This window comes from Arvicanthis niloticus, chromosome 2 (assembly GCF_011762505.2).
Source record: "Arvicanthis niloticus isolate mArvNil1 chromosome 2, mArvNil1.pat.X, whole genome shotgun sequence".
Classification (NCBI taxonomy): domain Eukaryota; kingdom Metazoa; phylum Chordata; class Mammalia; order Rodentia; family Muridae; genus Arvicanthis; species Arvicanthis niloticus.
In genome coordinates this window covers 21,344,255-21,368,586 of record NC_047659.1, presented here as the reverse complement: position 1 = coordinate 21,368,586, position 24,332 = coordinate 21,344,255, and the positions used below count along the sequence as shown (strand labels likewise).

The 24,332-nt window shown below is 36.1% G+C and overlaps 1 protein-coding gene across 3 annotated transcripts in view; it reads right to left on the bottom strand.

Moving 5' to 3' along the window:
• Window positions 1-829: 829 nt before the first annotated feature.
• Kynu (kynureninase) overlaps window positions 830-24,332 on the bottom strand; it is a 125,939-nt gene continuing 102,436 nt past the window's right edge. Inside the window, exons 11-14 of one of the 3 annotated variants that reach the window (XM_034495975.2) lie at window positions 12,134-12,186; window positions 10,288-10,373; window positions 2,496-2,726; window positions 830-1,091 (exon numbers count right to left, since the gene is read on the bottom strand). In XM_034495975.2, coding sequence (XP_034351866.1) covers window positions 969-1,091; window positions 2,496-2,726; window positions 10,288-10,373; window positions 12,134-12,186 — 493 coding nt within the window. In that variant the 3' untranslated portion in view covers window positions 830-968. Of the gene's footprint in view, window positions 1,092-2,495; window positions 4,969-10,287; window positions 10,374-12,133; window positions 12,187-24,332 lie in introns of those variants that run through there. The other 2 variants (XM_076928698.1, XM_076928699.1) reach the window with 2 other exon arrangements.

Sequence of the window (24,332 nt, the reverse complement as noted above, 5' to 3'; positions counted from 1 at the left end):
AGTGCAGAGACAGAGAAACTCAGAAGACTCACTGGCCAGCCACACTAGATGAAGTAGTGAGTCTCAGGGTTGGGGAGAAAGCCTGTATCAAAATATAAGGTAAAAGGGCTGGAGAGATGTTTCAAGAATAAGAGCATTGGCTACTTGTCCAAAGGACTTGGGTTCGATTCCTAGTACCTGCAGAGTGGCTCTGTAATTCCAGTCCCAGGTGACCTGATGCCATCTTCTACCTTCTGTAGACATGGCATGTACATCATGCACAGACATACATGCAGGCAAAACATCCATACACATAAAAATAAATAAATAAAAATTTAAACTGATTTAGGAATATGTCCATTGTTAACCACTGGCTTCACATGTAGGGCCAAGTACTCTCACCGTTTAAGCATAGGTACTTACATCATGGGTATACACAGACACATAGACACACAAACACACAGACACACACACTAGAGAAAGAGAGAGACAGAGACAGAGAAACAGAGAGACAGAGACAGAGACAGAGACTGTAACAGCTTAGGAAGTTTGTTTTCTTTTCCTAGAATTAGATAAAACATAATTTCAAACATATTTCAGATGATTCAATTACAAGTATTAAAAATAAAACTCTTTTCTACATCAAAACTAAAATAATACTTCCAACATTTATAAAAGAAGTCCACATACATTGTCAGCTCAGTCACAAATTAAACAGAAAACATTTCAGTGACCATGGAATGAGACAGCTGATCAAGACAGTGATCCATAGGCTAGAGTCATGTAAAGTGTGACTTCGTGGTCCACAAGACACCACATTCCCCAGTGACACAGATATTAAAACAAATACCAAGTTTTATGTAAATTTATATAATTATTATCATTTTATGCAATAAATTTCTGGAAACTTTTTAATGACTAAAATTCAATAGAAGTGAACATTCCAGCAGCTTTCAGTGAGATTACTTGAGTTATTCTAGAAAACATGGCTAGTTTTTTTCTGTAAAGTCAAGTATGGAAGTGAGCAGTCTGATGAACTTATAAACGTCATGGAAAGAATTATAGAGAGGAACGGGGGCCACACGAATACCGTCTGGTTCACGCTTGTCACACTGGAGAGAGAGAAAAAATAAAAATAAATAAATAAAGCAACAATCTTAGCAATGTCCACACATAAAATTTCTACTTTCCTGTTAAAATTCCATATTGATCATGACTTCCCTCAAACTTAATACATGAGCAACCTTTTTATTTTTGTTAGTAAAGCTCTATATCTCTGTTAACATAAATTGTCCCCTTAGTAATGGCACTAGCAGTATGTTCTCATGCGAATGTCCAAATTATGTTTCTGAAGTCACTGGGAGTTGTCTTTAAAAGTTGGAAAGTCTATGAAAGGTTTCCAGAGGACAAGCCCCACGGTGGACAGAAACCTCGGTCTCACTGAGATTTTAAGAGCTTCAGAAACCACTCTTCATTAATTCTCTAACCCCTGACCATGGAGATAGGAGTTGTCTGTATGTCCCAAGGACTGCTGATGGGATTGGAGGTAAAATCACATAACTGGCCTATTTATCACCATGACTAACTTTTAAGAGACGTCCATCATAGCTATCAGTGAATATAGTCTGTGTGTGCTATCTCTTTTAATTCCTATGATGACTCTTTGAAGTGTTATTAAACTGAAAATACAGATGAAACATCTCAGGACTAAGGAGCATGGATTTCCCCAGAGCACAGAAACTGGGAGAGGCTCTGCTTGGTTTACATTGTTGATATTATAACATGAGCCCTGAGGCAGGGTAACCTTTCTAAAGCTGTGACTACTAATGATTGGAATGCAGCCCAACTCATATACCTCTTCCCTTAAGACTGTAACATGTATCAGTTCTCCTCAAGAGGCTAAGAAGCCTACATACACTTATCAGATACAGACACATACAAAGAACACAGGTTTTAAACTACAGTAAACATTCTTTGGCTCATTCCCATTCCTGAGAAATGTCCCCTCATTGGTTTTGGTTGAACTGATAAAAAATGAGAGTAATTTATTTAGTTTAATTAACCAAAAGAAGGTGGTTTATATTATTTTTTCAATAATGCATAGAAGTATTACTTTTAACACATATATGAAATCATGTATGTGCATATATGCTTTTTATATCATTCATATATAGTTTGGCTACAGATATATATATATATATCTCCAAACTAGTGAAAAGTTTGCCTTTGCTGAGTCTGATGAAATATATGCTTGCCTATTTATTTAAAAAAACTGAGTTAATAATACAAAACTATTTCTCAAAAGCAAGATTTGTTATTTATTCCCTTTGGTCAGAAAGGGCTCTTTGGTTATCCATGAGAGCTACTGTTGAGTGCTAAGTTTATGCTTGACTTATCCTCACTGGTTGACCAGAACGATTTGCAATAAAGGATAAGTTTAGTAACCCAAGACTCATCCTAACCTGGAACCAAAGAGAAACCATGGTGAAATGCAAGACAAAATCTTATATACATACAACGACTCCTCTTTTTTCTAGTTCCTTAAAAATGCTTTTCTTGGGAATGGAAAAGGTCAGCGTTAACTGGCAGCCTCGCTCCTCTGCTCTAGACGGGGTGATTATGTTCACAATTGGCCGCTTGTTTGCTGTGCTATCTTTGCTGTGGTAATGTTTGAGCATGTATTCCAGATAACCTGTCAGCAGAATGGATTTTCTTCTCAGCGCAGTCATAGTTGCTTGCTGAAAGACCTGAGAATCACAATCAGATTAGCAGTGGCTACTTGTTTACAGAGAAGTAAACTTGATCGTAAATCACACATCAGAAAGGACATTCTCATTTTTGATCAAGTAAAAAAAAAAATCTCATTTTAGACAGTACTTCTTTTAGTAAAACATGTTAACTTTTAAATGCTTTGTCATTAAATAGCAAAGATAGTTTCCATGACAGAAAACATGTATGACTGCTCTTTAAACAATGTTTGTGAGAAAATAAAATTTTGCTTTAGGGTACTCAACAGTCATCTATAGTTTGGTCCACAGAAAGTTCAAAACAAGACAAATATATGTGTAGAAGATAGTTGCTGGTATTGTACACAATATCTTGCTGAACCCTACATTTTTCCAACTCAGTAGTTTTGGGGTGTTGGTTTGTTTGTATTTTGAGAGGCAGGGTTTTTCTGTATAGCCCTGACTACCCTGAAACTCACTTTGTAGACCAGGCTGGACTCAAACTCAGAGATCCCCCTGGCTCTGCCTTCTGAGTGCTGGGATTAAAAGTGTGTGCCACCACCAGCTGGCTTGGGTTTTTTTTTTTGTTGTTGTTGTTGTTTGTTTGTTTTGTTTTGTTTTTGTTTTTTCTTTTTTGGCTTTAAGTTAAATTATAAAGCTGATTTTCTCAGAAAAGCTAATAATGTTGGATAAATATTTATTGTGGCTGAGGAATTTAGTCGCCACTCTTCCATGTCTCTTTCCCTTGAACAACTCTAGCACTTGGGTAAAATATTGATGGGCCTATCCCAGTGAGTAACAAGGGTCTACAGCATTTCATGTGGTAACTTTAAGGGACATAACAGACATGCTTTTCTGTCTTGTTTAAAAACTGAATCCTCTTTATAAGAACAGGAGGTCATGTTAACAGCATGACAAATATGGCATGCCATTTAATGTCCTTTGCTTTAACATAAGTCAAAATATCAAGAACGAATATGGTGATGTCATTTAGTGGTGTCTGGATTTCATCAAGACGTGAAACAGGATGTGTGAGAAGGCATTCTAATAAGACTTGACACAGTAAACAAAGATTTCTCTGGATGTATAGTGTATAAGATTTGGATTTGCTCAAAGTTTGGACTAGCTCAGTCAGTTAAGGTCCAGCTGCAGGCAGAGGCAGGTGCAGGTGTCTTTGATGAGGTCTGGATACCAAATCACCAACTTTTGGATATTGGATTCAAGCTACTGGGAGTTTCATTCCCTTGTGCAAAACAAGATGCTGGTGGTCCAGAGCCTCTGGGAGGCCAGTGAGGCCTCAGATTAGCATACTCCTTGAAGGGCAGAAACAGATTGGCAAGGTGTGGCTAGTAAGGTTTGAAACAAAGACTATGAGATGCATTAGCACAAGTTTCTCCTTGGAGATTATAATATATATTCTCAAAATATTTTGTTTAGTAAAGAATTCTATAAAATTTTTGGCTTCAGCTACTGGCCCCCAAACATGCACATAGAGTAACGTGTAAAACAGTTTCCCCTTTCCGTCTGGTTCTAGGACTGTTGCAAGTTTACCCAAACTCTTGACAACCAAGTTCAGAAAATATAATAGCACTGGACTTTCATATGATGTTGACACATCTTCTCATACATTATAACACGTAAGGATCCTACTTAATGGTACCTAATACAGCACAATTGCTGTGTAGCTACTTGTAAACACAGTATCATCTGGATATAGTGATAAGAAAAAAAAACCCTAAGTCTGTATGAAGAAAATGTTTTCCCCTGGGTGTAGACTCTGTGAATGGAGATCCCAGGCATATGGAGGGCAAAGTGTCCACTTTTAGTAAGTCATTTGTATTTGTAGGTGATGAAGATATTGGATATTGTTAATTATATTTCTAGTGTGCTTAAAAAGATGAGACATTTGCTTTTACTTGTTTCTTTTATAACTAAAATGTTACTGTCTTCAATGCCAGCCAGTCTTATTTTTCATATTACAAAATGGCTACTCCTTCATAGAAAATTAAATTCAAAATTATTTCACTTCCCAGTTACAGCAAAGGTGGCTATTGACTTTTTAGTCACATTTCTTGTTACCTGTGACCAGATATGGGACAAGAACCAACATAAGGAAAGGAGCATTTACACCTGCTGACAGTTTAAGTAGGGATTTCCATCCAGTCACACTGGTCTCACTTCAAAAACAGGGCAGACAGAGAGTAGAAACACCCTCATTGAGGCAGGGAGGGGGGATGGAATAGGGGGTTTCCTGGGGGTAGACCTGGAAAGAGAATAACATTTGAAATGTAAATAAAGAAAATAATCAATAAAAGAAAAAAGTTCCAAGGCCCACCCTCTGACCCACTTCCTTCTGCAGACCTCCACCTCATTCTAAGAGCATTTCACCAACTGTTGACCAGACCTGCAAATACTGGGGACTGCATTCAAACCACATGGTCTGAGCTTTTCTAAGTGGCCTCACAGAGCAGAGAAGTCGGTTCCGCAGTCCCACATGGAACTATTAAGACAGCTAAGGATCATCTTAGTGCTGGAATGTGTGGAAAGTCCAAAGGGCGTGATCATCAGCATGGAAAAACAAACAAACAAAACAAAATAAAACAAACATGCAAACAAAATAAAACAAAAAAAAAAAGAATGGTTAATTGGAGTCAGATGAGAAATATAGCACATGCCCGATTCTCTGTTGCTTTTTTTTATTTCATTCTTTCAATAATCAGTGTGTGTGTGTGTGTGTGTGTGTGTGTGTGTGTGTGTAAAGTTAAAAACAAAATTTTAAAATCTTATAGGTTTGAACAGAATTCCTGGCAGGCATCTCTGCTTGCTTAATTTTGTTGTTACCATGTAAAATAAACCCAAGACTAGGAAGGTTAGAACCTCAAGTTAAGGGAGTTAGACCCAAGGTAGGAAGGTTTGACCCTAAAGCTAGGAAGGTTGTATACTGCTAAACAGGGCAAGCATGTATTGTGTAGAGTTTTCTATTGTTCTGATTTCCTTTTTTTCCTTAAATTCTTTTTTCTTTTCTTTTTTTATTTCCCCTTTCTCTCCCCTACTTTCTCTTTTTTCTTCTTCCTTCCTTCATCTCTCTTTCTTTTCTTCTCCCTTCATCTCTCTCTCTTTCTCTCTCTCTCTTTGTTTGTTTGTTTCTTTCTTTCTTTCTTTCTTTCTTTCTTTCTTTCTTTCTTTCTCTTTCTCTCTTCCTAGACATCCATGCATCCATTCATTTATTCATTCAGATACAGGCCCTTACTTGCCAGGAACTCATAGATATCCACCTATATCAGCCTCTGCCTCCTGAATGCTGGTATACAAAATGTGAGTCACCATGCCTATCTGGCTTCTCTTAAAATTACAAACTTGGGACTGCATGCATTGTATAGAAATACATTGCTTTTGTCCTTGCTGCTGTCTTGACCTTTATCACCATGCAATCAACCAGAAAACTTATCTTCTGTTTTTGAACAGCTTTTGTGAACAGTTTATACCATTATAAATTTATATGTTATGCAGATGTAGAAAGTGTGTGCATTTTGCTTTATAAAAAACCAACCAAAATGGCATGTGTGTGTGTGTGTGTGTGTGTGTGTGTGTGTGTGTGTGTATTCATGAGCTGTTCTGCCCATTGAAGTCATGCTTAATGTCTAGTGTAGAATGAAGTATCAGTTCCTTCCCAGGCTCATTCTGCTTCTGCTCAGCACAGTGCATTTGAAATGGCTCAATGAGTGACTGTCATCCTGCAGAAGAGGAAGTAACAGTTGGGAGCTGATGATAGGAACTATTTTAGGGATATTAGTTGAGCAAACATAGTTGTAAACAAAACCATATTAATAGAAGTTTAAATGTATTGGGTGGAGATATGCATGCAGTGGTTCACATGTGAGGGTCGGAGGATTCAGGCCTCTCCTCCCACCTTTATTTATGTAGGTTTTTTAGTTTGTGCAGAAAGCACTTTACTTGATGACCCATCTTCCTGGCCCTGTGCAGTTGATTTTAAAATGTAGAATCCTCCAGTTGTTTTTCAAGTATATAGGATAGGTTTTTTTTTAAAGTAGATAAGACAAACTGTTTAAATCATGTATTTCTTTCATTTAAATACTGGCCATATTTAATAAGGTGAATCCCTGACTTCTCTCTTTTTATTTTTTTTGTCCTTTATCCTCTGTTCTCCCAGCTTCCCTCCCCAGACTACTGGGCCTTTCTCACTTTGCACCCTCGCCCTCACATTCCCTTCCCTGGGACACTTTCTTTTCTCCACAGTATAGCTTTGCCCCAGCAATAAACAAACACAACATATAAACAAATGCTTCCCAATGCTTACTGACATGGCTCAGAAATTCACGGGAGATAGGATAACCGAGAAAAGTATGCGCTATTTTGTAATTTTAAATCTTTGCAATTGAGAATGCAGAAGAAAAATTTTCAGAACCACTATAGCCAATCCAAGGCTTGAGTAGTGAAAACATCACCCTGAGTGAGGTAACCCAATCACAAAAGAACACACATGGTATGTACTCACTGATAATTGGATATTAGCCCAAAAGCTCGAAATATCCAAGATACAACTCACAGAGCACATGAAGCGTATGAACTAAGACCAAAGTGTGGGTGCTTTGGTCCTTCTTAGAAGGGGTAACAAAATACTCATGGGAGCAAATATGGAGACAAAGCATGGGACAGAAACTGAAGGAGGGGCTGTCCAGAGACTGTTCCACCTGAGTATCCATCCCTTGTGCATCCACCAAAGTTAGACACTAAAGTGGATGAGAGGAAGTGCATGCTGACAGGAGCCTGAAATAGCTGTCTCCTTAGAGGTCTTCCAGAGCCTGAAATATACAGAGGTGGAAACTCACAGCTAACCATTGAGCTGACCATGGGGTTCCCAATGGAGGAGTGAGAGAGAAGACTGAAGGAGCTGAAAGGGTTTGTGGCCCCATGAGGAGAACAACAATACCAGCCAACCAGAGCTCCTAGGGCCTAAACCACCAGTCTGGGAGCACATAGAGAGAGGCATCACAGTGTCAGGCATAGGTGGGTGAGGAAGTCCTTGGTCCAATGAAGGCTGGACGCCCCAGTGTGGGGAAATCGTGGGTGGGGAGGTGAGAGTGGGAGGGTGGGTGGGAGCATATCCTCATAGAAGCAGGAGGGGAGATGGAATAGGGGGCTCCTGGGTTGGGGAGAAAGGGGATTACACCTGAAATGTAAATAAAATATCCAATTAAAAAAAATAAAGAAACCAAAAAAAAAAAAAAAAAAAAAAAAAAAAAAAAAAAAAAAAAAAACCCAACCACAAACCAACCAACCAACCAACCAAAACAACCCAATGATAACCAAAGAAGAGGCAACCTTTTGGGGGAGGGGTATTGGATAAGTTGTAAAGGGGAGGGGTATTGGATAAGTTGTAAAGGGAACTAGAGGGAAGAAAAGGAGTGGGGAAAGTAACATAACTATATTTTAATAGAAATGTATAAAAATTATAAGTACAATAAAAATCATTTGGCAAGAACAAAGCCTTGGTAGTGAGTAGCTACAATGGATGCAAGAAGCTGCTGAGAATTGGTGTCCTGTTTCTGGTGTCTGCTAAGGTTCTTTTGGTAGGTTTACGTTTCAATCTTAAAGGGAAAAATACAAGTCAGTCCTCAGAGTCTGAGAATGGGAAATTGATGTGGGTGGCTCTAATCCAGCATGGCAGAATAAAGAATTTGACTCCCTTCTGTGTAGACAGTTTGCTAAAATGAGAGGGCGTAACCCCACAGGCTGGGATAACCCCACTCCAAAGGTGGAGACAATTGAGTTGAAGGTCATTCAGTTTGAATGTATAAGAGAAATCAGAAGAAATGAGCTAAATGCTGCTGCCCCCTAGCTCCTGAACGTGAGCCTTCGCTGCTTTTATATTTAGCTTTTCTGTTAAAACCTTGCAAACTAAGATGATATTTGCTGTTTTAAAACCAGGCATAATATTTTTTTTCCTTATGGATACTAGCTATTACAAATTATTAGAAAACTATTAAAACTATTTATTATGCTTAAAGTACTGCACAGATTTTTCCTCGTAAATAGAAACTTAAAAAAGTGTTATCCTGGCTGCAAAATAATCTCATCTTGTCTCTTTTTCATCAAAACATAAGACAGTCCAAAAGGAAAAAAAAAGAAGAAGAAGAAGAAAAGAAAAAAGAAAGAAAAGAAAAAAGGTGAAAACAGCACATGCTCCATCTAGTGGTCAAATTGAGGCGGTGCTTTCTAAACCGGGATGCCATGAGAACGGCAATTGACAGGATCTACTGGTGAAGGTGTACAAAAATGTGATGATGCCATCCGGTGGCCAGAATGGTGAACTGTTGTATTTGGGATTTAGAAGGGAGATTTTTTTTTTTTTTTTCTAATCATCACTTTCAAACTCAAACCTTACACAAGATTTCCTAAAATATCACAAAGTAGATGATTTTTAGAAGACATTTGGGAAATAAATTCGAATCTTATTTGACTAGGAGATGTACAACATTTGTTTAAAAAGGTATAACTTTTAAAGTACATTTCAGTCAATGTATTCAATTCATATGAGTATCAATATTAAGTGTGTAACTTTGGAAATGTATTTTTACTTTATGCATATTGGCATTTTGTCATAAGTGGATGCTTATACACCACATGTGTGCCTGGTGCCCACAGAGGCCAGAAAAGGATATTGGATTCCCTGGGACTGGAGTTACAGACCATTGTGAGCAAGTTGGTGCAAGGAATCAAACCTCAGTCTTCTGTAAAAGCAACCAGAATTCCTAATCCCTGAGTCACCTCTCCAGCCCCAAATTATATAATTTTAATTACTTGATAAGTAATAACAATAGGTAGAACATTTACTTGAATGAAGTTAGAATATCACTAAATGATATTAAAGACATAAAGCTTTAGGTTTCTAGATATGTTCCTTTATCTATATCTATTTTTTGTATATACATGCATATATATATCCAACTTTATAATTATTAATATTGAGTAAAATTTAATTTAGACAAATATATGAGGGGATTTAAAAGCAAATAGAGTGCCCACTCTAGAATTTATACATGCATAAAATGTCATAGTTGCACCAATAAGAAAAATATCTACACTATTAGGTAAATAGTGTAGGAAGGCCTAAACTCCATGTGTTGTTTACTCAATTCTCCACTGTTATCTTACAAACTCAGTCTTCTGTTACCTTTTATAGGGCACTTTGTTCCTTACTTGTAGAACTAGTAGGAACAGAATGCCTAGAAGTCACAAACACTAGCTACAAGAGTGAGTTAACTTAGAATTAAATACTACATGCTTATTTGGTTTATAGAAAGATGAGCATTGACCCAGTCAAGTCCAGGCACATCTCCCTAGATCAGCAGCATACGAGTCTTCCACACAGGTCCAGTTAACAAGTACAGCAAGTCCAAGGTTATAGTCACAGTCACGGTCCCAGTAGGAAGTGCTGCCTTTTTCCATCACTTCTGTTTACTCAGGCTCTTTCTCATTAGCAGAAACCTTTTAGGACCTGTCAGAGTCAGCTGAGGTAAACAGAACAGGAGGTGGCAAGGGAGAAGCCCAGGTCTCTCACCTCTAAACTGGCATGCAAGGAGCAGACCAACAGAATGGGAGGATTGGAAATTCGGAATCCATTGACCCCAGGGATTAACTGTAGTTCTGAAAAATTAATATGATGGCATTATTTAGAACATACTTTTTAAAGGGGCCTATAACTATAAAGAAGTCAATATTGAAAGAGTAAGAATTAAGACCGTTTTTCCCCTAGGTGGCATTGTTTCTGAACTATGTCGATGAAATATGAAAGAGAGAAAATCCTGACATGTTTTCAGTCCAGTGGCCATTTCCATAACTCAATCTCAACGCTATCAGCTGACTTGACACTAGAACCCTTACATAGAAGATAAAAATGGTCTAAACCCTATATTGTCTTCCTGGTTCCAAGCCTGTGTTTCCTCTTTACACTATTCTTTAAAAACTTTTATGAATGTTATGTCATAAGAGAGAACATCCCTGAGTCACCTGAACGCACATTGACCCAGGAAGGTGATTTTAGCTCTAGGATTTTTATTAAGTAACATGGCTCTCTTAGAAAAAGGAGCGGAGTAGAAAGATCTGCCTGTGTAGGGTAACAGGTATTCCCTAAATGTGTCCAAGCACATTGAACTAAAATAACTTAAATCTAATAACATTGGGGTGACTTGAAATTCACTTAAACTTGAGAAGAATGTGTTAAACAGCACGAGTCTTTAGAAATTTATCAAACCTTGGGTTAGTTGAAATGAGACCAGAAGGCAAAGTCCAGTCTACTACCTGGTTTCAAATAGTTTTGTCTTAAATAAAAGTTTCCTGTACAATGATATCAGTGATTTCTATGTGCCTCCATGTTTGTGTAGTGACACAATACAAAACTTAAAATACTTCCTGTCTCCTGTGTCACAGCAAGAGAGCCAGTTCTGTTTGTGACCTAATCAAATCCCCTCATGAATGGTAACAAACAAACAAACAAAGCATAGCTCAGATAATTGAAGCGACTGGACTGGCATGACAGTTAAAGTTAGCAGGTAGGTTAGCAGCCTGGCTGTATTACCAGGCTTCTGTTCTGACTGGGATTGTCTGCCAGGCCTCTTGCTACCTGGCTTCTGTCATTTTAAAGACATAAACAGTTCCTAAGTCAAGGATGCATGCTAAGACACTGAGTTTATATTTAACTGGCAAATGTTCATCTCATGGTGCCTCCTGTGTTCTAGAAGGCTGGAGTGCCAGCATTGGGGGTAAAAAGAGCTCAGATGTGACCCTAGGGCATGCTGGAAGCTTTCTAATTACTATTCATGTATACCCTTATAGGTGTACATCACCTCTTTGGTACATTGCAAATGTCACAATACGGAAACATTTGGAGCAAGGAATACATGCAAACATTTGTTTAAGTATTGTAGTGTGCTTCTGAGTTTGTAGTTTCGAACTTGCTCTTTAACCAACACTAGAGTCACCATTATTCACACTAGATATGAGGAACAGGATGAACAATGTTTGGCATGGTCACAAAACGATTAAGCAGCAAAGTAGGATTGGCACTTACACTGCTCTGGCTCTGGCCTCCATCACCAAGTTGCCCCCTGCCTCCACTGCTTGTGTTTTGGCCATTCCGACTCAGGAATCTGACCAAGCTACATGAGCCACAGGCTAGATTTCATTTCCTTTCATCTCTCTTCAAAGGGATGAAATGCAAAATCATGCTAACTCTATAAACACTTAGCCTTACATACTGAAATGTCATTTCTTATTTTGGAAACCACAGTGACATTTTCAAAGTGCATTCTCCATGGGGCACGTCTATTGCATGGAATACAAAGGCAGTTGAAAAATCAGAGTGAAGTGAAACCAGAAATGCATCTGATAAACTTGAATATACTTACTGTTATCCATGTTAAATCTTGTACTGAGTTCATGGCCGAACCATCCCACTAACCTGAAATATAAGATAACAATAAGCATTTGGTCTACAATACTACTAAAGATAATTTAGGAATTTGTGGGAAGAATATTAGAATAAATTGTGATGTAAGTTACCAAATCCTTAAGTATATCAGTGTTACACAATAGAATGAAAACTATCAAAAATAAGAAAAAATCAATTTCTCATATTATTTTAGTACAGTTAAATATAGTTATAATAAATATTTTCCTATACAATATTGCTTTTTATTTTTTAAATGATTTAGAAAGGCATGAGTGGGGTTTTTGTTTTTAAATGGCAAAATGAAGGTTAAAAGTCAATGTTACCAACTATCCCATAATATTTTACAACAAAACCCTAGAGACTTGGTCTAGCAAGACTGGATTGAGTGATTAGAATGTTTGAATAATTTCCTAAAAAATGTATTCCTTTGTTTTGGATTTAGCTTTCATGAAATGGTATTTTAATGAGCAAGACTGAAAATACAGACTATATTGGAAAAAATTATGTGTGTCTCTGTTAGAAGCAAACAATTTAGAGTAAACAATCAATCAATTATCAATCAAATCTTGAGCAAAGCAGAATACCCCCAACCATAAGTTTTCTATTTTCAATGGTTTTAAAATTATTTTCTTTTTAAATATAAACAAAAGAAGAAAATAAAAAGTAATATATACTAGGTTCACAAGCACTTAAAACCTTGTGTTAAGAAGAAAGACCATATTACAGAGAAAATGACAAATAGGGAAAGAAGTGATCTTGCTACTTTTGAGGGATTTCATCAAGGCTGTTTTTTGTTTTCAAAGAGAAGAATACCAAAATGTTCCAAGAACCACGTTTCCCTGGACAGGTCACGAATCTAATCCAAGAGAAAACTGGACAGGTCACGAATTTAATCCAAGAGAAAATGCAAATGTACCTCCCCCCATTCAGCAAAACTAACAACACATTTTAATCTTACAAATAAAGAAAATTTTCAAGTAACAGAAAAAATTTAATTTACATTGAAAGTACTGAATTGATGACATAATATAAATTTTAGGATGCCTACTTTTGCCAAGCTTTCAAAGAAGAACAAGATATAGATTTAGTTGTTGGGTGATGTGGATTTAGTTGTTGAGCCATGTACATTGCAAGCATTCATGCCTCTCTGGACAATATGACAAGATGAATGGAGCCGCAACAAGAGGAAAGACTCTCAATGAAATTCTCAAGAGGAGCAGCAAGCCTGTGCCCATGAAAATGAACACACGGAAATCCCAAGCCACAAGGAGCTGCCACAAAGGCCATGGAAGGGTAGAACACTGAATAAATAAATGCCGAGAAATGTCATGAACAATTCAATATGATATGAAAACACCACAGGTGAATATCGGAAAGGACAAATACAGTGCTGCCCGGCACATTTTACAGGCAAAAACCAAAGCAACAGCAACAACAACAAGCCAGCCATTAAGGAGTGTGACCAGCCCCATGTGCAGAGGAGATTCTGGGACTTCAGCAACTGCCTGAAGGTGTATAGAGAGCTCCTGGACTTTTATCAGTATTGGGTATTGGGGTGGCCATTTTAGTGACAGTACTGTTTTGCATCATACCCACTCCTGTAAGAAACCCTTGTTAGTAATCCCAATGAAAACTCTGTGCTTTACAAAGTTGACTCTGGTGCAAATATCACTCTATCTTATTCTGTTTTCCCTTCCTGAGTGAAGAGATGAGTGAGTGCTTGAGTAAGTGTGTGTGTGTGTGTGTGTGTGTGTGTGTGTGTGTGTGTATGTGGTGTATTCATAGAAAAAGTCACATATGATGTACATTTTGTAAATGTGATAATGAATATGAGTATGTAGAATTAAGTTTGAAAAGAAAACAGGGCACATAAAAGAAGTAATAGAGGATTTGGAAGGCACATGAGGAAGTCAGGGTAGGCAAAGAGAACAGAACAGAGGAATCAGCAGGGCGGACATGCCAGGGAAGAATGAGATATTGTGTGACTTACAGACAAAGTGGTAATTATCATCTGCCCCGAAGATGAAAATTTTTATCATCACCGTGAGATTTTAAGAAAAAATAGAAATAAAAGAACATTTTAGAATTTTAAAAATATTGGATTATTTCAACACCACTTTACTGAATAAAGATTTGTTTGAATCTTTATATTGAAAAAAATTGCAATGGCATCTGAGAGTCACAGGCCACACTGACTAATTTGCATATTAGAGGGTTAGGTTGTAAGGAGTTCAGAAAGGAAAGGAGGTGTTGGATGGTTAGGTAGAAAAAGCAAGAAACGTGCTAAACCGTCATTATCCAATAAATAGAGATAACAGAACTTTTAAAAGTAATTTTAAATAAAATTATAAGATTCAGAATATTCTGGTTTAAAATCTTGAACAGAAAAAGTGTGTTGAAATGCTCCTTTGAAGGAACTTAAGAAGACACAACATTAAGAATAAATTGTAGACACATCAAAGCAGTAAATGGCAATGATTCTAGGGAGCATCTTGAAAGAGAACAGTGTTTGTGTCACAAAGCAAGCAGACCCACTCGAAATGAGTGATTCAGAAATAAATAGAAATGAAAGGAGAAAAAATATAGATAGAAGTTTAAAAAGCAATATGTAACCTTTATGTCTAACAAGATAGAATTCTTATTAAAACGATTAAACAATAAAAATGGTATTTTTTTAATATTAGTGGTGACTTGCAGCAAAAACAGTTAAAAATTTCTGGACATTGCTGCACATCTCTAATCCCAGTATTCAGAAGGCAGAGAAAGAATGGGTTTCTGTGAGTTCAAGACTAGCCTGTTCTACATAGTGAGTTCCAGAACAGCCAGGACTACATTGAGAGATCCTGGCTCAAAAGGCCAATGTATAAATAAATAAATAAATAAATAAATAAATAAATAAATATAAAATAAAATAAAATTCTTTTTCTATACAGATGCAGGACTCTTGACAAAGAAGACACAGTAGAAGCTTTATGAAAAGACAAAACCCCTGTGACAGGAATGTGTTATTAACTTTTCTAGGTCCATGAAAAAGCATTCATGCAAAAACATAAGTTATAAATGTCAATCTAACCAACAAAATTTAACAATGTATTCTGAGATAATTAACACAGAATTTGATAATCTATGAATATATTCATTATCACAAAACCGGGGTATTGCCAAAACGTATGTATTCTATGATCTAATAAAATCAGCAATTAATAGAAAATCCAGAAATCAAAAAGTTATTATTATCCAGCCAATGAGAAGAAAAGTTATATCAATTACATTCAGAATAAAGAGGGAAAAAATTCAATTGAGAGTTTCATGGGCATACTGTTTAACTACCATGCAGAAAATAAAACAGCAATTACAGCCAGTGAGAGAAACACTGAAATGAATACTTTGGAAATCTCAAAGAACGCACCTGTATATACAAGTCAAAGTCAACAGTGGTCAGGAGATACTGCTTCATTAAGAAAATGTATGACAATGGAGGAGAGAAATGTAAAGCATTATGTGGAGAATTAATCACAAATAAGGAAAACTTAGTTTATCATGATGCAGAGATTACTTAAAGTGTTTTAAAACCTAAAAACAAACACTTTTCTAAAAGAATGTGATTTATTCAGCTCAATTTCAGAAAAGAAGTATGAATCAAAGGACTTTATGGACCTAGAAACATTATTAAAACTTGAAGCCATAACAGAAAATCCATCTCACTACTGTTTGGGGGTAGATAAATCTCAAAATTGTTTATTCCCATACATCAAAAATTATTCAATCAAATTATTTAAAAAATACTATTTGTTAGTGTAATATAACATTAATATAAACCTAAGGTACAATGACAGATACCAAATCAACCCAGTTTTGAGTGTGCTAATATACAATCATAAGAGAAATCTGTGGGACCAAATGAAAAAAAATATACCTTACAAATTAAGTATTCTGTATGCAGTTAAGAATAAGTTTTGTTTGGCCTATATTTGTTTGACTGATCTGCACCAGATATACTTAACCACATGTGGGTGGGTGGTACATGGGTAGAAAATACAACAGGAAATACAACAGGGTGAATGCTTGCCCCTGACTGCATGTAGGCAGGATGGTCAGAGAGAGAGGGTATGTCAGGATGTATTTTTCCCCTGATTGGACCTTATAGGGAATGTGGCGTATTATGTGTTTTGTCTTTTAGTCCCCTGCTAAATGTGACTTTGGGCCATTTTCTGGAAACCGAGAGATGGACCTTTCAGAGAGTCCATCAGCCTGGCCAGTATTTAAAGCTTGCCTTAAATTTGTCTTTAATCTGTAATAGTGGTCTTATTCTCTATCAATGGGATGAACACTTTCTGGAGGACCCAGTAAGATTCAGACCATCTGTCCAAGTCCTTCAGCTAGACTTTGACTCCAGAACTCCACAGCTGAGGGGGCATTTCAAGAGGCATGTGCCCGCCTTCAGTTCACAGACTATCAGAGTGAATTTCCAGGTGTGAAAAGCATCAAGCATCTAGAAAGACCTCCTGGTGAGTCACAGACTGGTTCGGTCCTGTGGGATCCCTATCTGGGGTAAGGAGGGAGTTCCATGGGACCCTAATATTCTCCTGTCCAGGGCAAATAGCAAGAAGTTGCCTGCCCATCTAGTTCCAGTTGGTTGGAAAGTTTTGTCTCTCAGTGTCCCATGAAAGTGCATCTTCCTGTTTTGTCAGAAGGTTTTGTCTGTCTGTGTTCTCTGATATGTGTGTAAGTTTTGTTACAGACATGTAGCTATGAAAGAAATGGGTTGGGTGATTTTGCTGTCTCTGCTGCCATGAACTACCAGCTGCCAGCCACCACCACTGCCTTAACGGTTTTTATATCTGAGGTTCAGAATTTATCACTGAGCTCTCTGGTCTTTAGATGTGGGTTAGCAGGAGTTCAGATGTCTTTGGGGTGTGGATAACACTAAAGTTGTTTTATGATGTTTTCCTTTATTAGAAAGCTGCCTCTAAAGTTGGATTATAGCTTTCCCTTCTCTAGACTCAAACATATGTAAAAGCTTCCTCTGTCTCCTGAATCAGTCAATCCACTTGACACTGTGACAGGAAGAAAAATAGCAAAGCAGAACAGCCAAAAATATTGGACTTAGTTTACGTGAACACTCAATACCATAAGAGTTATATGTTTATTGTATTGGATATGGTTAAAAATCTGTAAAGTCTATGAAAAAGTTAAATTAAAACTAGTAGCACTGGGTGTTAATCATTAAAAATCTACACATAAACAATCTTAGAGAAATCATGTATCATGATTCCATTTTGGGATATAAACAACATATGATAACTTCTGTCCCTCATCAGGATGGAGGCGTCCACATAGGTGGTCTCCATCACTGCAAAAGTTGGAGAGGGCAGATATTTATGACATTCCTGCCATCTTGATTAAAGATAACTACTCATGGTGGGCATATCAAAGAGGCAATAAGTCTCCAAGATAAATTAGGATTAGGATAAATTTTTATATGATAATTTTTGTCATGTCTTGAAAACAAGGTTTATGAAAGATAGGATTTAGAAACAATACTTGTTTAATAAGGTATTAAAGCTTCACCTCCATGCATTCATATGCGAGAATGCTCCTTGCACTGGCAGCCAAACTTTGTAACAGTCATCCAGATGATATTGGTTGTAAAGATGTAAAGGGGTCATGGTAAGAGCTGAGGCTTGCAAATAGGTGGCAGGACTGGAGTTTCTAAAGAGAGCCCAGTTGCAATGCTGGGCCCTAGCAGCACTGGAAGGCTGATACAATATGAAAGTCACCTGAAGCACCAGTCACAATGAACTGGATCAAGCTAGGATCTGTAAGGCAGGCAGTGCATGTGCTGCAAAGGGTGCAACCAGAGGGGTGATCTAAGCATCTCAGGAAAGCTTAAAAGATTGAATCTCAGATACTGAGCTTTGAATTGTCCGCACTGTTAGAGCCTAGTTTTGCCTTCTGCAGATTGTGGGTGTATCCTGTATCTTCCCTCTTGAAGTAAAAAAAGGTGCTTTATTTTTGATATTGCAGGAGCACACAGTTGAGAGATTTTTAAACGTTATTAAGAAAAAATTTTGGAGTTTTATAGAAAGTTTAATAAAAATAACTGGACTTTTTAAGCAACAGCTTTTAAAATACTTATATAAATATATAAGGCTATGGGACATTGAAGTTTATAAAATGTTTTATTAATATATAATCTTAAAAATCAATAAATACAAAGGTTAAAAATTAGGGCCAAAACTATGAGCACCAACTACTGCCACAAAAACTGAAACATTATCTTATGATGTAGCAAGACAATAACCTAAACAGTCTGGCAAAGGGCTTGAAGCAGCTTCTCAACATGCGGGTCACAATCCTTTTGGGGTCAAAAGACCTTTTTACAGGGGTAGCCTAGGGCCACCTGGATGCTGGATGCTTGCATTGCGATTCATAATAGTGGCAAAATTGCAGTTGTAAAATAGGCATGAGGGTGGTTTTATGGTTCGTTGTCACCACAACATGAGGACCTGATTTGAAGGGTTGAAGCATTAGGAAGAGTGTGACGCCCTGGCTTACAAAATGTCTCTCCTTACCTAAAGTCTATTCATGGCTAAGTATGTATGTCTAGCCTCCTTGGCATTACTAACTTTGTTACACTTAAGTTATTTTGATAAAGTGAGTCATATAAGAAACTGTTATATTCTGTAAATGGTAGCTATAAAAGGATCGGGAAAGGTTTGCAGTCTCTTTGTGGGCTGTATTTATGAGTTAAAGTTTTATTTTGATACTAAAAGAGGATCAATTCAGAAACTATTAATTTTTTTAAAGTTCAAACTTATAGAGCTGAAGCTATAAATTTCTAACCTTACAAAAACTATTAACTTATGTAAACAGTTAAAAATGATTAAGACATGCAAACTAATGGTCAGTCATCATATAAATGATCAAATGGCTTAATGCGTTAGAACTATACTTTTAGCCGTGCTAAGTACTAATGTAATTAATTTCAGGAAATATGTTTTATTTAGCCTCTCTATATGTTTTCAGTATTAAGCTTAAAAGTAAGTAACTAAGAACAAAAGTTTGTTTATCTCAGATATACTTGATAGATAAACTCATCACTGCTGAGGTCTCTACAGATGACAGACAAGCAGAACACTGGAGAGTTGATTTCACACCTTTGCCTAGACAAAGAAAGATCAGTTTCCCTACCACTCTTCTCCATTCCTCTTCAACAGGAACACTCTCATCTTTGGGTATGACAGCCAAAGACTGATGCTGTCCAGGTTCTTCTTCCCCCAATGCCATGGATACCACAGGAGCCTGAGATGACCTTCTAGGTAATGGACTAGGCTCTCTCACTTTAATTGATACATAGGCCACTTGAATTATACTTCCTGCTATAATTTGTCCTTCTCAGACTTCTGGTATTGATGGCTTTGTCAGCTTGGCAGCAGCAAACAAGTTCTTCTCCAAGGCTGCAGCCACCTTGTTAGCTCATTTTATATGTAAAAATTAGGCCTTGCTTTTTCTAGAGCTTTTATATCTTCTGCTGAGAAAGGTAGACAGGTTTGCTTTTCTAATAGGCTTCATTTTTAAAATAACAGGTTTCAGATGTAGTTTTACGCTAACAGAACAGGATTTGTAATGACTGTTCTCATAAATAACTATTTGTGTCTCTGGTAAGTGATTTTCTGGAAAGAAAAATGGTTGAACTCTATGCAAGTTTTGAGGGTCTAAGAAAATGTCCTAGGATATAAAAGTCTCTAAGTTCTGTGGGTCTAATAAAGTGTTCTAAGGTATATAAAGAACTGAGGATATGACAGCTTAAGAAAAGTTCTGAGAGTCACAGAAAATGACTTAAGATGTATAAATGCAAGTCGTAAAGTTATAAGGAATGTCACAATAAGAAATGTTTCAGAATTTCCCCCTTCTATGCTATTGTTATACTAAGATTTCAGAAGTTTAGAGTTATAACAATGATCAGAGGAGTTCGGATGCTAGTCAAGTACTGTTACCTATTATCACAAGCTCAAGATGTTAAATTTCTTGCTTTGTTTTTTAAGTATAGACTTAAAGGTGCCCCAGAACTGCTAAGGGTAAAGCAGAGAAGTTATTATATAGCTTTAAGAAAAAAACTGTTGTTTCTTTATAAACCATTAGAGATCATCAGAGATACTCAAATAATGGGGAGGGGTGTGTGAAATAAGATAAATAAATGATCCCTAGTCTCATTTCTAGTCTCCTCCTAGAGAGTTACTACGATATCAGGAATCTCAGGGCCCTTGGTCTGTCTGTTTCTGTTATTACTGTTGGCTTTTGCATCAATGACTTGACTAGATCATATATCATTGTTCTGGGTATCATTAAACTGATGGTTATTAGATCCCAATATAAACAGGTATGCATTGCAGAGTCAAGGATTTGATTCAGTATACAACTCAAGGAGGTACAATAAGACCAAACAGGAAAAATATAACTTGCAGGTTAAGAACTCTGTTTGAGTTAAGAATAAGTTTCTTTTTGGCCTATATTTGTTTGACTCATCTGCACCAGATGTGATTGATCACATGTGGGTGGAAGGTAAGCAAGCAGGAAGTGTGTCAGGATGCATGCTTGCCCTTGATTGGACCTCATGGGAAATGCAGTGAATTATGGGTTTTGCCTTTGTAAGGCCCTACAAAATGTGACTTGAGCCATTTTCTGAAAACCCAGAGATGAGAGTCCATTAACTCTGTCAGGATTTATTTAAACCTTACTTCAAATTTGGCTTTAACTTGTAGTAGTAGTCATATTCTCAAGCAGTGGGATTAACATATGAACTTTGCAAAGCAACACACTTGCAATTCCTATGTAATTGCAAGAGTTCACAGATGAAAATTTAGTGGAAGAAGGTGAATTATTACTACATTTAAGTTATGTGATTTTGTACTTGATAAGAACAAACTGATAATATAATAGTCTCATATGTAATTGTTAAAAATGTAAATACAAACTTGCATTATTATACAAATATATTAACAAGAAACATTTAAGGACTACATTTATAAACAACTGCAAAAGAATGTAATTAGTAATCAATATCAGAAAAAAACAAATTATCCTCAAGTTTATGTGTAAATTTAATGAATCCCATAAAAATGCAAACAAGCTTGTTTTTATTTATGAGAAGTGAAGCTGACTCAAATGTCACATGGAAAATAAATAACACTAAAAAAATCTCTTTGTGGAAAAAAATATGGTGACAGGGAATATTCCTGGAAGATTTTACTCTATGTGAAAGTTCCAATCAAAACAATATGTACCATGTCAACAAGTGAATAAATACATAAGTCATTATGCAATAAAACTAAGAATTTTGAGATTTTTTCTGCAGAATGATGAACTAAAATAAGAAAGATTATTTAAGTAACAATCTAGATAATCATTTTCAATTTATATCACAAAGAATTCATTAATTTTCTTTTTAAAAGATAATTTATTTTATATATATAGGCATTTTGTCTACACATAGGTCTGTCCACCACATATATTTAGTGCCTGCAGAGAGCAGAAGATGGCAAGGGATTCCCTGCAGCTGGGGTTTCAGACAATTGTTAGACACCATGTGGTTGCTGCCAATCAATCCAAGATCCTTTAGGAGAGTAGCAAGTGCTCTTATCTACTGAGCAATCTAACACCTAGCTAATCTTGATGTGAATCTAGATGCAGTATTCAACCATAGGGGAAGAAGAAAATAATGATATTCACGATAACATAATAGAAGTGGCAGTCACTATATTAAGTGGGACTAAACAGTCACAGAAAGACAACCATGATGCCACTGATGTGTGAGATATAATGACCTGATTTCAGATACATTTAGAATAGAATGGGGATTACCAGAGTTTGGAAAATGCCAAAGAAAAAGTGGAGGAAAGTTAATCAATTGGTAATAAGCTGAAGTTAGACAAGACTAAGAAATTCTGGTGTGACACTACACCCTAGGTTGATCACACATTACAACTGAGCATAATGTATCTCAAAAAGGAAGAAAAGGGGTACAAATGGCTTTGCCACAAAGAGTGGTAAGTATATGAGAAAGATACAGCTAACCTGAGTTTAAAATGATAGTCTTGTCTTAGAAAAAACAAAAGTCTAAAAATGAAAAGAGAGCAGAGAGAAAAAAATCGGAAAGGACAAAGTATATAAAAAGGTCAGTGTTATTTAAAAAGTTGTCTTACTTGTCAAAACATCAGCTTTCCACTTAGTGTTGACAATGCTAATTATAGTTACAATGAGATATCACCTCTCAGTTAAGAACTATTAAAAAGTTAGATTCTGCCCTCTATTGGTATAAATAAATAAGAATAATAATTTCAGCCTATTATTGTAAAAGTGTTACTTGACATGCACCAGTGGAAAGCAAAAGAATAATTGCTATAAAAGTTATAAATACTTATACTATTGACTTGGCAAGTTCATATCTTAGAGTAATTATTTTTTGGAAAAACATACATTGCAGAAAATTATAACAATAGCCATAACATCCTTTTAGTAACTGTTCAAGACTGAAATAAATACTTCTTTAATTGGGAAGTTGGTTTTTACAAATTATAGAAAATCTACATAATAAACTACTATGCAGATAGTAAGTAAAAAATGAATGGCAAAAAAGTGGATAAGCTAATAAGGAATGACTACAGAGTTACACAAAACCAAGAGAGATAAAGAATACTACACAGTATTAAATAATTACTTGTTCATTTGCTTTTGTTTTCTGTCCAGCTAGAATATCCACTTTTGATCCTAGAGACTTGACTGTGTATGCCAAGGTAGTGTGTGAGGTGTGATGTCATAAATCTCAATACATGAAGCACAGGTAGGGAAACTGAACCACCTTAGGGTGGGAAGGATGCTCTTCTGGGAAAGATGAGCAAAACTATGGGCATATTTTAGATGAAGAGGAAGAAAGAAAGACTATCAAAAAGTAGCAGAGAAGCATGAAGGAGGCAAAGATTTTCAGTTGAGATTTTCCTAAGTAGAGCACTCTTTTCCTCTTTGTTGTAAAACTCATATCTGGGGCCACCATTGAAAATGTAATCTGAAAACAAGAAAAAGGCATTTGTAGAAATTTACTCAATATTTTTAAAACTTGCTTTTATTTTAACTTGTTATATTCTTTATTTTAAACTAGAACCCAACAGAAAGTATATCTATCAAAATATTTATTATTTTCATTACATTTATTTATTTACTTATTTATTTACTGTTTTTTCATGGGGTGTGTGTGGACTTGTATACCACAGTGCCTTGTATAGTTCAAAGAATTATATAATTAAAGAAAATAACTTGTATAGTTCAAATAAATAACTTGTATAGTTCAAATAATTGTATAGCTAAAGAATTTATTGTTCTGTTTTACCATGGGGATTCCAGGAATTGAAGTCAGTTCAGTAGACTTGGCTCCAGGCACCATTATCCACTGAGTCATGTCACTAGGCTTCACAATGTTTATTTTTTTTTGTATGCTTAGAATAAAAATCAGAACCTTAAGTGTAATCTGGGCATTATGGACATATTTAGTGTAATTATATGACTGACATCAAAAGAGTAAAGTGGAAGAATATAATGCAATCAATTATTTACATAAAGGACAAAGTCAGTCCTAATGAGTACATAGCTACTAGTTTGAAAACAAGTAAGAACTGATTGAAAGATACATATAGCATACTTAAAAGACAAACATAATCAGAGACATTTCTGTTAATGATTTATAGAATCCATGCCCAGACAAACCGAAAAACAAAAAGGAAATATGTATGTCTCATTGTAATTGAAAGAATCATTGCCTCTGCAAACAATTGCAGGAGAGCTAAGAATTTGCTATTTAATATCCATGATGCTCACGTTTACCTCAACCCCACATCAAACATTTTATTAAAGAAAATATTTCAACAGAAGGCTGTTTTGAAAAAATTATTCTTGAATTAATTATTATTAGAGTAATAAATTAAATGATAGTTTTTGTGAAATGTTAAGAAAAATATAGAGGAGATAAAAATTATTGATTCGTAATGAAAATAGGTAAAGTTTTTGACAAAAGCATGAACTTGGAGTTACCTTTTTTAAAAATAATGATTTATTACGTAGAATTATTTCTTTTACAGCTATCAAGATACTCTATGAATCCT